At 42.7% G+C, this 14319-nt stretch overlaps 1 protein-coding gene across 1 annotated transcript in view; it reads left to right on the forward strand.

The window, feature by feature from the left end:
* The window catches only part of ZBTB20 (zinc finger and BTB domain containing 20), a 28385-nt gene extending 14303 nt beyond the window's left edge, over positions 1 to 14082 (forward strand). The window contains exons 2-3 of the mRNA XM_036386812.2: positions 5848 to 7458; positions 12586 to 14082. Of these exons, the coding sequence (XP_036242705.1) occupies positions 5868 to 7458; positions 12586 to 13004 (2010 nt within the window). The 5' untranslated portion in view covers positions 5848 to 5867 and the 3' untranslated portion in view covers positions 13005 to 14082. The remainder of the gene's footprint in view (positions 1 to 5847; positions 7459 to 12585) is intronic.
* Positions 14083 to 14319: the final 237 nt, after the last annotated feature.

Genomic DNA, 14319 nt, shown 5'->3' on the forward strand with positions numbered 1-14319 from the left:
ATCCAGAGCTTTATTCCTGGCCCACAGACCTCTGAACCCAGCAACAGCTCCAACAGAACTCTCCAAACCGCATGTTTGCTCGCCCTTTTACCCGGGGGAGAGGGGGAGGGAAGGAACACGGGAGACCACCAACCAGGTACAGCAGGGGGGAGTCTCAAGTGACAAATGACACCTGGATGGCCCAATGTCCTCCAGGGGTGGAGGGCATCTTTTGAATTCTGCCAATCACTCGACACCCTTCTGGAATGCCAGGATTGACAGGCAGTGCTCAGCGGGGGGCAAGTGAGTGGGGGAGGGAGAGGTGGCTGACACACCTGGGGAAGAAATCTTCAGGGAGAAACCCAGGGTATCTGAGGCAAACCATGACATCACACCGCAACAATACAGCATTTGGGTTTCACTCTGCTAGTCATTCCTGTGAATGAGCACATAGTAAGTTTCCAAAAAAGCTTGGATTCCAGCATCCTAGGCAGTTTTGCTTCAGGTGAATGCTGTGCTGCGTTGCTGTAAATGTGATGGGTTCATCACTACTGTGTTTCCAGAAATGGTAGTCATTACTGTGCAATGGGTTTTGAGATACCATGGTTTTAAAAGACACTAGAGAAAATCAAATTCTTTGATATCCTTCAGTTATGGGCATTAAGACTTTCATCAACTGGCTTTGCAGAAAGGGACATCTAGTGGCTGTACAGAAAAAAAACCTTGCAAAACGCATTTTCAAATGCACAACATAGCCATTTGTGTATGGCCTGCAGTGTTCAATATTCTGTTCATCTTTTTGGTTCTACTACCTCATGTGTTTTCTGGGGGTAATTTTTTATGGTTTTGACAAACAAACAAAAAATCACCATTTCGAGCCATTACTTTCTAGCTTCATGTAGGTCTGTGTATGGTAACTCTGGCAAATAGAAAACTGCCTCAAACCATGCTTGATGTACCTCACTGCTGCACTTCGAGTTTTCTATAGCATCTTCCAGGAGTCCACTGCCTGCTGTTTCCTTCTGCCATTGCCTTCCCCTTTGGTACTGTACTTGCAGAGCTTGTCATTGTTATTGTCATGGTAAAACCTACTTTATTTTGAATGCCCATAGCATAAAAGTCAGCAGGAGGGGTGGGTGAGATTCAGGGAAACACTAATCTAAGCATTCAGTCATGTATTACACAACAAAAGTTTTTTTCCTTTCCCATCCACGTTGTGCTCCTTCTTACTAGTTGAGGATGAATTCCATGCATGTTTCTGTGAATAGCCTGACAGTTTAATCGGTACATTTGCATACGGGCAAATGAAGCTTTTTTCAAAGTTGCACAGTAATATGTTTCACCTTTATACCATGCCAGCTTCAAATTGTATCCCAGGAGGATTTCAAATGTGCATAATCTGTGCAGTTGTCTGGGCTTTTTTCCTTTCTTTTTCTTCTGCTTTTTTTTTTTTTTTTTAACTGGCAAATGCCTATTCATTGCCCATCTGGGTAAGAATGGCCTTTGCATTTTCACACCCATTCTTTCCTATATGGTTTGTGAATACTCCTCCAATCAGAACTTGCTTCACAGAAAAGGGACAAAACCATTTTACAGGAGTTTCTCAGAATAAGTCCATTGGGATCTCTACATCATGTTTACTGGACAAAAAAAGACCGAGTACTTAACAAAGACCACTTGAATTTCACAGAAAGTTTCCCACTGTCTTGAGTTTAAAAGAGTGGCAGGCCTGAGGAGAGCCCTAGACAGGAGTCTTTTTCCTGAGCTGGGCATTCTGTGCAGTGATGAGTAGGTGAGTGTGTGTGTGTGTGCAGCTGGGCCTTGTGAGGAGCTGACACACTTTCTGGCTTGTCCAAGGCTCTAGGAGTCTTTGTCAGAATATGGCATTTACTTAGAATCAAACCTGCATTGGCAAGTCCGTGTTTTGTGGGCAACATCACCTTTGAACTTTCAGCTCAGAACAACATGAAGTAGGGGTCAACCACAAAACTTGGATCTGGACCCAGCTTCATGCAAAGAGGGAAAGGATCTGCCTTGGACAGCAGGTTTTGCTACAGACCAATCCCTGGAATTTGTTAAAACCACTCTTCATACTGATGTGGCTTGTGTAGTAGTGGTTCTGACACTTACACAAATTATTTCTTTGCCTGGACTTGGGATAGATATGCTTTACAGTGTTGAATGTCAAGGAAGGTCGCCTAGAAAAATCATCCTCAAAATCTGTATTAGCTTTTTTTTTTTACTATTTATTGTGTATCTCTTCCAACCACCCTTCTTCTTTTATCCTCAAGGAGTACATTTCAGTTGCTTCTCAGTTGAAGAAGTGGTAGATGTTCAAACAGTGAGAGGATCTTTTTAAGGCAAACTCTAATAGCAGTAAAAAATAATGCCATTTATGAAGTGGCTCAGTTGGCTTTCAGACCAGCTCCTACACCACAAGGAGCATCCTAGTTCAGTTCCTATAGGGGAGCTATTCACATCACTCTTGCAAATGCATACAAATCTTTTTTTTGTAGCCAGGATGAATTTCAACTGCCTGTTTTCATTAAGTTTGCTAAGGATTTCCCTAAATTCCTCCCATGTTAAACTATGACAGGACCAAATACACTGTGGCTGTACTACTCTTGATTCCCACATCCAGGACCTGAGAAGGGCTGCTGAAACTTATAGATGAACCTTGCCCTTCCTCCTTTCTGTACATGATTTGTGGGTAAATGGCAGAATTCACATTCCCAGGAAGTCATTCAGTCTCATGATGCATGTCACACCTTTCTGGAAAGGAGTTGTCCTAAGTGTGAGAAACAACTGATAACTTTGAAAATCTAAAAAGGTTTATTAAACCTTAACAAAAATACAACAAAGGACTATATAAAGAAAAATTGCAGCGCCAGGAACTGCTATCATAGATACCACATGGCCAGTTCATCTTCAAGATGGATGACCAGTGTTTTATACCCCTGGGGGTTGCATCAGCCAGCTCTGGCTCCTCCCAAAGTCTGTCTGTCAGTTCTTCTTTGCCATTTATCGGTGGAGACTGCTTTCTTGTAACTTGATTGGAGATCAGGTGTTGCCATGCCACACCCCCTATGCACCAAGCTTTTCCATTCCCGGTTGCCCCATGCAAGGGGTGCGTGGCATAGCTTCTGTTCTATACAACCCCGGCTGTCTGGTGGTCACAACACGGGAGCGGGGGGAAGGGAACCATGGGGAGAACAGAGGACATCTAAACTACTGTAACATAACTATACATCACTAAAGCTTTTCTTAATATTTACACAATATTTATCCCTTAATTGTGGCAGCCAGTCATCTCATTACCGTCTGTAACACTAAGGATGCATTTTTCAGAGTTTTGCTCACAAAATTAATTTTATTTGCCAAGGAGCATAGTAACAAAGTAGCTTTCTTTTCTCAAAGCAAGTGACCTGTCTGTAGCATCTCTGGTGTGTGTAGAATATTCCACATTGCGCATATTCAAGATAGGATTTTTGGGTTATTGGGTTAGACTGCTGCATATTTCTTATTATTATCAAATACCTTCTTTGACAGACCTGAACATAGAGATGTCTTTATGTAAAAGTGAGTCCTAGGAGCAAACCAGGTAGTCACTGGTACTACTCAAAGATAGTGGGTAGCTGTACAGTCACTTGCTATGGCCTGTAGTAAGTCTTGAAAAGAGGTGTCACCTATTTATCAATAATTTTCCACCCTTCTGTTGCCCCAAATCTATGAAGTTTTTGCCAAGGATTCTGACTTTGTGTGTAAATACATGCTGGATTTTGGATTCTTGTATGGTCTGACATGTTTGACACGGAAGCATCTGGAACTGCCCTGGAGGCCTCTGGAGAATTACTCTATCCGGAAGGAGGAGGAAATACATCTCTTCTCTACATTATTTTGTGTGATAGTAGTTGCAATGCCCTTGAAGGAAAGTCTCCCAGTTTCTAAGATGTTTTTCTAGTCCTATGGTCAGTCCCATTAAAGAAGGAAGTTCAGGTTTCCTGGCTAAGCTTATGAACAAGACAGATGAATTTCACAACCTCCATCGTGATGTTAGTGATTTCTTCCTTGTTTCTTCTATGTGAGCATCCCCTCAGCATGCTAATCACACATGGAAATTAGTAACCTTCTGGTACAGGTTGGTTTACATCTGTTAACATGGGACTTCTTCAGACAGCTTGGCCCCTTTGTGATTTCCAGTTCCTGACCTTTGTGCTTCCCTTTAATCATCAGCTACTTCAGAGAATTAAAATAACCGCTTGTGTCCCTGGTGGTTTCTCTTGGAACCACCAGAAGAGAGGGTGCTTGAGATGTTGGTAGTGAATAAATGGGAAGAAAAAGGCAGAGCAGGGAGCATGCCATATTTGCCTGCAAATTGCAGTGAAAAGTGTTCAACTGCCTGTGGATGAGATGTAAAGCATTCCTTCGGGTGGGGCAGAGAGACATTGCTGGGCTAAAAGGCCTGTGTATGCCTATCAACTGCTTCCAGTGCTATTTATTTGCTCTTACATTTGTTAGACAGTGACAATAAGCTAGTTTCATTTACTCACACTTACCAACTTCTATTTTTGGATGCTCACACATTACCAAGTTATTGTGGCAATAGTGGTTAGATCTTTGGTGGGAATATGCATGACAAAATGCCTGTAAAACCAGTGGCGATTTAGCATTACTTTGCCTAATTTTCTAGAAACCAAGGTGCCACAAGTACTACAAATGCTTAAAAGAATTATTAATAGTGTTTTATTTGTTTACCATTCAAGGGACAATTGATACTTTATAATTAAAAGGTGAAATCATAGTTTCTGCCTGTCACAATCCAAATAGATGAAAATCTGGTAAAGAACAGGAAAGGAAATGGGAAAGCAGTGAAACCAAAGCAAGCAAGATGAAGATGGGGAACAGTGGATTGGGAGATTAAGAAATTTCTTTTTAGTCACTTGTAAATTTTGAAGATTATGTTAGCTCTGTATCCAAATTGGTTAGATGCTTTTCTGAACTGTTCTCTATTTAGATTATTCAGTTCAAACTAAGACAAAATCTTCCTTAGAGTAAATGTCTGTAATATTCCAGTTTCTGTCAAGTAAATAACAGCAGGAGAACATTTGTTTTTATATGATGGCGGTCTGGTGCAAGTCAGAACTTGGGATATGCTAAAAATGAAGGGGACAGCTCATGTTAACTTCTTGCTTTGGGTTCTTTCAGAGAACTGTTTGTCACTATTGGGTAGCAAATGTTCTAAACCACAACCCCAGACAAAACTCTGCGTGGGATTTTAGGAACATTTGCAGCCTTAATCTTGAACCAGATTTGGATTTTACAAAGTGACTGCCAGTTTTTTTTGATACAAGTAACTATACTGTGAAACTTATGATCTAAATTCCTTAAAATACCAATCTAGATTGAAATAATATTTTCATATATACTCTTTGCATTAACAACTTAGGGTCATTACAGATTCTGATCTCTTCTGGCATAAATCCAATCCACAGCCTAAAATCCAGCTTTAATCCATGTGCTCAGTGTTTACAATTGGCTGGCTCTAAGCTTTTTAAAGCCAGATAAACTCATAGGAGGTCCAAGACTCAGGAGTATGATTGGAATTCAGGTCCAGCTACACCTATCTTCATTTGGTTTTGTCCAAAGATTCAGGACTTGAGCTTCTGGAAATGAGTAGGGAAGTTTACTTGTAGCCTTACAAAATGATGTGTTGTTACCAATGCCTCTGTGTGTGGTTTTTCCAGTGCAATCAGTTTTGTTTACACAGTGGGAAGTTACCATTGCCAGCACTCTCACTCTGGCCCTGCAGAGGACAAGACTCATTCTGTTCTTTTTTTTTGTTTGCCTTTGTCACCTGCTTTGCTCCAGGTAACATCAGTTGCAAGGGGATGACAGAGCGCATTCATAGCATCAACCTTCACAACTTCAGCAATTCTGTGCTCGAGACCCTCAACGAGCAGCGCAACCGTGGCCACTTCTGTGACGTGACGGTCCGCATCCACGGGAGCATGCTGCGCGCCCACCGCTGCGTGCTGGCGGCTGGCAGCCCCTTCTTCCAGGACAAGCTGCTGCTGGGCTACAGCGACATCGAGATCCCCTCAGTGGTGTCGGTCCAGTCTGTGCAAAAGCTCATTGATTTCATGTACAGCGGGGTGCTGCGGGTGTCCCAGTCAGAGGCCCTCCAAATCCTCACAGCTGCCAGCATCCTGCAGATCAAGACTGTGATTGATGAGTGCACAAGGATTGTCTCACAAAATGTGGGCGATGTCTACCCAGTGATTCAGGATTCTGGCCAAGAGACACCCAGGGGAACACCTGAATCAGGCACCTCGGGGCAGAGCACTGACACAGAGTCTGGCTACCTGCAGAGCCATTCACAGCACAGCGTGGACAGGATCTATTCAGCCCTCTATGCCTGTTCCATGCAAAATGGCAGTGGGGAGCGCTCGTTTTACAGTGGAGCTGTGGTCAGCCACCATGAGACAGCCCTGGGACTCCCCAGGGACCATCACATAGAAGACCCCAGCTGGATTACCCGGATACATGAACGGTCGCAGCAGATGGAGCGGTACCTCTCCACCACTCCAGAGACCACACACTGCCGGAAGCAGCCCCGCCCTGTCCGAATCCAAACCCTGATGGGCAACATTCATATTAAACAGGAGATGGAAGATGACTATGACTACTACGGCCAACAGAGGGTGCAGATCCTTGAGCGCAATGAGTCTGAGGAATGCACTGAGGACACTGACCAAGCAGAAGGCACTGAGAGCGAGCCCAAAGGGGAGAGTTTTGACTCCGGTGTCAGTTCCTCCATTGGCACTGAGCCTGATTCCATGGAGCAGCAGTTTATGGCTGGTCTGGGCCGGGATGGGCAGCAAGAACCTACTCAAGCAGATCAAAATGATGTCCCTGCTGATGGCACTCAGCCGCAGCAGCAGCAGCAGCAACATGTAGATGCCAACTCCTCCTCACCAGAGAGAAGCAATGACGTTGAAATGGACAGCAAAGTGCTCACAGTCAATAACAGCACCGAAAAGGGGGCTTTGCAGCCTTCTGTCAGCACATCTGTTGCCCAACCATTGCCAACCACACAGATCTACTTACGCCAGACAGAAACCCTCACCAGCAATCTGAGGATGCCACTGACTCTGACCAGCAACACTCAGGTCATTGGCACAGCTGGCAACACCTACCTGCCTGCCCTTTTCACCACGCAGTCTGCTGGCAGTGGCCCTAAGCCTTTTCTCTTCAGCCTGCCCCAGCCTTTAGCTGGCCAACAGACACAGTTTGTGACAGTGTCCCAGCCTGGCCTGTCAACCTTTACTGCCCAGCTGCCAGCCCCACAGCCCTTGGCCCCGTCTGCGGGCCACAGCACAGCGGGTGGGCAAGGCGAAAAAAAGCCTTACGAGTGCACTCTCTGTAACAAGACTTTCACCGCCAAACAGAACTACGTCAAGCACATGTTTGTACACACAGGTAAGAGTGCTTCCCTTTGGCTTGCATGTGGAGCCACAGAAAGCCCTTCACAACCATGTACTTAGATTTTGTTTACCAGCCTGCCAGGCCCCAGGATAAACAGAAGGGAGGGCTTATCCAGGGAGCTGGTGTCACTGAACACTTCCTGGCCTTACTGCACTGAAGTTGAGTCCCTGCAGAAAAATATAGATCCCAAATAGGGGCCTAACTGTGCAGGGTGGAGAAACAAGTTAATTTCTCTTGGTGTAAGATGCATCCTGCATCCATCCAAGGAAATGGTGAGCATTCATTGTACCCTGCAAGCTGACCAGGCAACATTCAGTGGATGAGAGGAAACTAATAGGTCATAAGAAAAACTATATCTACTAAGAAAGGGCATCCCCCTGTAGGTTTTACAAATATGGGGTTTACAGATTAAGCTAAAGTAGTGGTGAGGTTAGGGCAAATTCATTACTGGTGGAGCTGCGCCAGTAGGTCCAGGCCCGGATGTTACACACACTGCCACAGATTTTTTAGATCTCACATACTATTATAAGAAATTAAATCTAGGGTTTTGTCAGAAAGTCTTTCTGTACTTCACTGAAGCTAATTGCTGTAATCCCTTGTCTCTTGGTAAATCAGAGGCATCACTAGCTGTGCATACAGAAACGTAGGGTTCAGTGAGAAAATATTTAAAGAATATATGTGGAGCACAATGGAACACAATATCAGCATCTTTCTGTTTAAAACTACAGCTGCTTTAGTACATGGTTTATGGTCTGTTGAGATAACATAGGTAACCATATTTGCCACTGAGCCAAAACTGCCTTTTCTAGCTTTGCCAAGTTATGAGACTTCAAAGCAAGGATATGTATTTTAAATGGAGTTTCATGGGTTCAGGAGTGCTTTGCTTGCTTTAGCCCTTGGCTCTTCCTGCTGTTGGAGAGACATTCTAGTTTAGAGAAAGAGTAAATATTTCTTTTACCAAGCAGTGCCTTTGTTAACATCAGATCTTAAAATAAATGCTGGTTTGTGATACATGGAGGAGAACCTGGAAACATTGCCCAACATGCCTCTCTCTTGGATGCAATAGATTTCAATTCCATGTGTATATGTAAACTTTACTTCAATTTACCTGTATTTATCACTTAAATGAAAAACTCCTCTAGATATCTACAGCAGACATGTACATATACATATACAAAAAGATCAACTTCTCAGGACTGGTACAAAATGTGTAATTGCAAGGATCAAGAGTCCTGAATCCCAATATTACCTTTGTGTCTGTTTATGTTCTCCGTCTCTCTGTTGTGGATGAGGAGCTAAAATGCAACATAGATAGTGTTGGTATTCAGAAAAATATCGCCTTCAGAACACAGTCAAATATATCTGCTTGCATTCTTGTTCTAAAAGCCAAAAAGACTGTTTTACAAATAACTTCACTGAGATTAGGTACTTTATTTCCCCTACCACTGCACTTTGGTTTTGGAGTCAGATAAAGAATAATACTGGAAGTATTTTTCTGATCTAAAACATTCTTAGCTACTACTAGTAATACCAACCGAGGAAATTGATAGGCATCTTGAATCGTGAATTAATATTTTATTTTTGTGGGTCTGAGAATGCCCTAAAAAATGAACCGTGGTGGCAAGGAAAGATTTGGGTAAATAAATCATTTCAAAATTCATTTAGGAGCTAACTGGCTCCTGAGAGAATAATTTCACCTTAATCTACAGAGAGCAAGGCTTCAAAAAACCCTCCTATATGCACAAATTATCATTATGTGTGCAGCTCCAGAGAAAGTCTGTCTGCTACCTTGTCTAGTGCTGGACAGGATCATTACAAAAATTGAGGGGAGATACCTGTTCCCACTGTCAGGGTGACTTTTCCTTAGGCCTGTTGAAAGAAGCCCAGTAAAGTGGCCCTGGAAAAGATCCACAGAAAAAATGAGAGGTTTGGGAGATGCAAATGTTTGAATTAATCTTTCTGTTTGGAGGGCTCACAAGAGAAGTCATGGAAGAGCCTAATCATTAACCTGAATTCAGTAACTTAAAGGCCTCTATATCTCTATATGTTTTTATGCTTCCAAAAACTACAGTCTGATTAACTTTCCATGCAACAGAAACCAACATCCTTTTCTTCTTTCACATGGCTGCAAGCATATTAGAGATTGCTATTTTTCCATGATCCATGTAGACTCACTTTAATATATCCCACAATATTGTGGAAATACAGTGCTAGAGTGTATGCAGTGTCTGCACTTTATAAGACACCATTGCCTTTCCCACATATCACACTGTGATTAATACTGGATTAAAGGCTGCAAAAGAGGATCACATGCCAAGGGGATCAAAGCAGAACACCAACATTGCTGCCTCCATACCTTTCTAATTTGGTGATAGGATGGCGATGGTATGAGGCCAAGTCATTTGAGGAGTGGCTGAGGTCACTTGGCTTCAGCCTGGAGGAGATTGAGGGGAAACCTCATTGTGACCTACAGCTTCCTTATGAGGGGAAGTGCAGGGGCAGGAACTGACCTCTTCTCTCTTGTCCAGTGATAGGACACAAGGGAATAGCATGAACCTGTCTCAGGGTAGGTTTACATTAGATATTAGGAAAAGGTTTTTCACTCTTTGGTAGGGGTTGGTGGGCACCAGAACAGGTTCCCCAGGGAAGTGGCCACAGCACCAAACCTGGCAGAGTTTGAGAAGCTCTTGGATGATGGTCTCGGGCTCATGGTGTGATGCTTGGGGTGGTGCTGTGCAGGACCAGGAGGTGGAACTTGATGATCCTTGGGAGTCCCTTCCAACTCAGGATTCTATGATTCCATGACCTCAGTGTCAGCACCAAGTATCCATTACGGTTAGGGTTCAGAGAGCTGCAGAGCCTACATCACCAGGAGCACAGGGGCTAGAAAAGGGAACCATGGCCAGGTGCTGACGTTGCTTCTTCCCCATTCCAACTCAGGATATGCTCTGATTCTATTCTTCTAATCATCCCATATTGCAGTTTAATACCAGCCAAATACAAAATAAAGAAGCAAAAGGAAGAACATGCACATTTTAATTCACTTAGCAAAGTTTTCTCTGACTTTAAAATGAAGAATCATGGGAATAAAGAATCTACAGTGCTCACTTAGGAAGCACAAAAATTTGCATACAAAAAAGAAAAACTAAAGTTTTGTAATTCTTTAGAGAGGAGAAATCCCAGGAAGACTTTGAAGCTGAGATTAAAAAGCCACAACCCAGTATATCTTAGAAACATAAGCAGGCAAAAATTAACATATTTTTATAGCACAATCTTAACAGGGTCTAGAGTGGAGGAGACCAACTTAATACAAACTCTGGGACATATATTGCCCAAGGCAAAAATGAGCTCCGTAAATACAATCAGCCTCTTGTAAGTTAATCAGACGTTATTCTAACTGACACGCTATCATTTTCCACATCACGTGTCATGCTTATTGACCTGTCTACACACAAGACAGTACTGTGTGTGGCAAAGCCATCAGGAAAGCAAGGACTAAGTGTTTTGAGCAAATGTCTTTCACCAAGTAGGGACAAACTCCTCACGAGCACAAGGAAGAGCAGCAAGTGGATTTCATTGATGGATGTCACTGTCATACATGCAAACCATGTATGGGGGAGATAAAAAGTAGGTTTTTCACATCTAATCCATTTTAATTATCTCCTCTTAAAATTGAGTTTAAGTAGCATATGGTAATCTCACTATACAATGAGTGAATTATATATTACCACAGGCATGTCTTGGTCCCTGAAGATTGACTCTTCAGGATTTAAAACAGTTCAAAACAGACTGTAAAAAGAAGGAAGCAGGATGTCTTGTGGAGAAAAAATAATGAGAAATTGCAGAATAACCACAGGAAAATAATTTTCTCGATCAGTGAAAGTGAGGATCATTTCAATTCTCACAGAGCTATAGTACCATTTCTATCCCTGACAGCTTTGGGGATGATGAATTCCACACATGATATATACCACAAGTGATTCAGAAGGCAAATTAAAAGTAGCTTTTGATGGGGCATTCAGGGTGTTAGTTGTTGGTTACATTATCAGTGCAGCAGCATATCATGAAAACATTGCTTGATACCATGAAGCATGAGACCATGCCTTATCTTTCAGAACTCTGAGCATGAGGAGGATTTAAGAGTAGTCTGAAAAAAACAGTATATGTGTTCAGCTAAGTATTTTTCCCAGTTTATCCTTGTAGTCATTGGTTTGTCTGAATATGATCAGAGTTCAATTATATGAGTTTCTGTAATAAGTTTTACAACAGTCCTGGGAACACAAGGCAATGTGGAAGATTACATACATGTTTTATCTCCCTAGTTTACCTCATAAGATGTTTGATTTAACTGGCAGTCAAATCATTCAAGTTTCCTGTGTCTTACGCTGGAAGTTTATCTGTTAGGTTGCCCTTTGCATGGTGCTGGCTGGCCTAGGCAATTCTGTATCCTGAGGTTCCCTTTTCCAGTACTCCTTGTACATGCTTCAGCTGTGACATTTGACCAGAAAAGGGAGCAACAAATGTAAACATCTTATAAAGTGTTGGATTCCTCTGACAATCTCTGTCTCTGCTCTCCTGAGAAATTGAAGGCAATTTGACCAAAATGTGTCTGGCCCAGGTCAGCTGTCTGGTAATCACTGATTTGTCCCTTTTTTTATTGCATGCTGGTAAGGAAACAGAAGCACTGGAAGGTGAAGTAGCATGGCTGAGACCTTCCTGTCTAGAAATGAGCATGAGGGGCAAGACAGGAGCACAGACAGGAGAGGCTGTGCCATTGAAACTGAGTGCAGATGCCAGGACCTTTTAACTCTAGTCCTGTCTTTGTCAGTGTCTGCCTAGTGTGTGAACTTGAAGAAATCACCTGAGCTCCTTTTTACTGTATGTGGATAGGGAATTCCTGCAGCCCCCTTTGTAAAGCATTTTCAAACCTCTGGTTGCAAAAAATGCTGTGTGTCAAAACACACTGCTTGACAGACTTACTCTTTGTTAGCCAGAGCACCTCTCCAAAGACCCCCATGAGGCTTACCATTAGTTTATTGCAAAGAGTTCTACTGAACTGGTTTAATTTTATGATTTTTTTTTTGTCTGTCTCTCTGTGTCTCTCTCATTGGTACTGGGCAGGTGAGAAACCACACCAATGCAGCATCTGTTGGCGCTCCTTCTCTTTAAAGGATTACCTAATCAAACACATGGTGACACACACTGGTGTGAGGGCCTACCAGTGCAGTATCTGCAACAAGCGCTTCACCCAGAAGAGCTCCCTTAATGTGCACATGCGTCTCCACCGCGGGGAGAAGTCCTACGAGTGCTACATCTGCAAGAAGAAGTTCTCCCATAAGACCCTGCTGGAGAGGCATGTGGCTCTGCACAGTGCCACCAACGGCACACCTGGAGCCACCGGCACCGGCGCGAGGGCTGTCCCCGCCGGCGTGGTGGCCTGCACGGAGGGGACCACGTACGTCTGCTCTGTCTGTCCAGCTAAGTTTGACCAAATCGAGCATTTCAACGACCACATGAGGATGCATGTGTCAGATGGATAAGTAGAATCTCTCTCTCTCTCTTTGTTATGAACAACAAAAATAGAAACAACAAAAAAAGCTATGGCACTAGAAATTAAGAAATTATTTTTGTTTCATTTTTACCTTTGTTTTCCTCCTTTTTTTGGGTTCATTTTGTTTTGTTGTTTTTTTGTACTACATGAAGAACTGTTTTTTGCCTGCTGGTACATTACATTTCCGGAGGCTGGGTGAATAATAATTTTCCCAGCCTCCCTCGGATGGTGGCCTTAAGGCCAGGTAGTGCTTCATGAGCTCCACTGGTTGGATCTCTAGCTACTGGCCTCTAAATACAACCCTTCTTTACTACAAAAAGCAAACAACAAAAAAAAAAAAAAAAAAACCACAAAAAAATTTTAAAAAACAGACAAAAATAATTAAAAAAAATTTTTTTCTCACTTGTGAAGAGCACTACAAATAAAGAAACAAAACAAAATATATTACAAATCTACAAGGCCTACTGTCGTTATAAGTACACCGCTTGCAGTGTTTCAATGGACATGATTCACATTGCTGACCGCTTTTGGACTTCACAGTTTCCAGTTAGAACTGTGGAATATTTTGCTTCTGGTTGAGCAGCAACCAGAGGAAACAAGGCCCTGCTGGTTTCCACCATGTGTCTGCTTTCGCACACACACATGCATCCACAAACACACAGAAAGGGCTGAGGGGAATGCGAGGCAGTGTGGCTTGGATAGGTAGTGTGGAGTCCCTGCAGGGTGAGGAAAAAGAATCAGAGGTTCCTCACCTGGATTCTGCTCCATCCCTCGCTGTCCAGCGCACCCTCCCCGCTGCTTTTCTCGTACCACCACCACCTTATAGCAGAAACCAAGAAGATTCAGACAACGAGCAACGGTGGCTTTTTTGTAATTTATTCAGTGTCTTCGCTGAGCACAGGGCCTCAGCACAATCAAGAGGGACTTTCACAGAAGGCAAAGAGAAACACAGAGGAAAATCAAAGACATCAGAGGTTGCAACCTATGGATCTAGGTACAAGAGAAGGGTTAGTTCCCACAATCTTTGCAAAAAAAAATAGTTGCATCAGGATTTATTCTTGTGGAAGAAAGAGGAATAGAGGGTGGGAGGGGAGGGGAATAATAATTAAAAAAAAATAAGAGTTGTTGGGACTTTTTTAATTCAAAATTTTATAGAGGGGCAAAAGTGACGTTTACCAGATAGAATGCTGATTTTTTTAATATATTTACAACAGTATTTGTGTAAAAAAACAAAAAAAGTGAGATTGTTAAAAGTAATTTTTCTTTGTTTTCTTTTTTGTTTTGCATACACTGCCACTAATATC

This window comes from Molothrus ater, chromosome 2 (assembly GCF_012460135.2).
Source record: "Molothrus ater isolate BHLD 08-10-18 breed brown headed cowbird chromosome 2, BPBGC_Mater_1.1, whole genome shotgun sequence".
In the NCBI taxonomy this organism is placed as follows: domain Eukaryota; kingdom Metazoa; phylum Chordata; class Aves; order Passeriformes; family Icteridae; genus Molothrus; species Molothrus ater.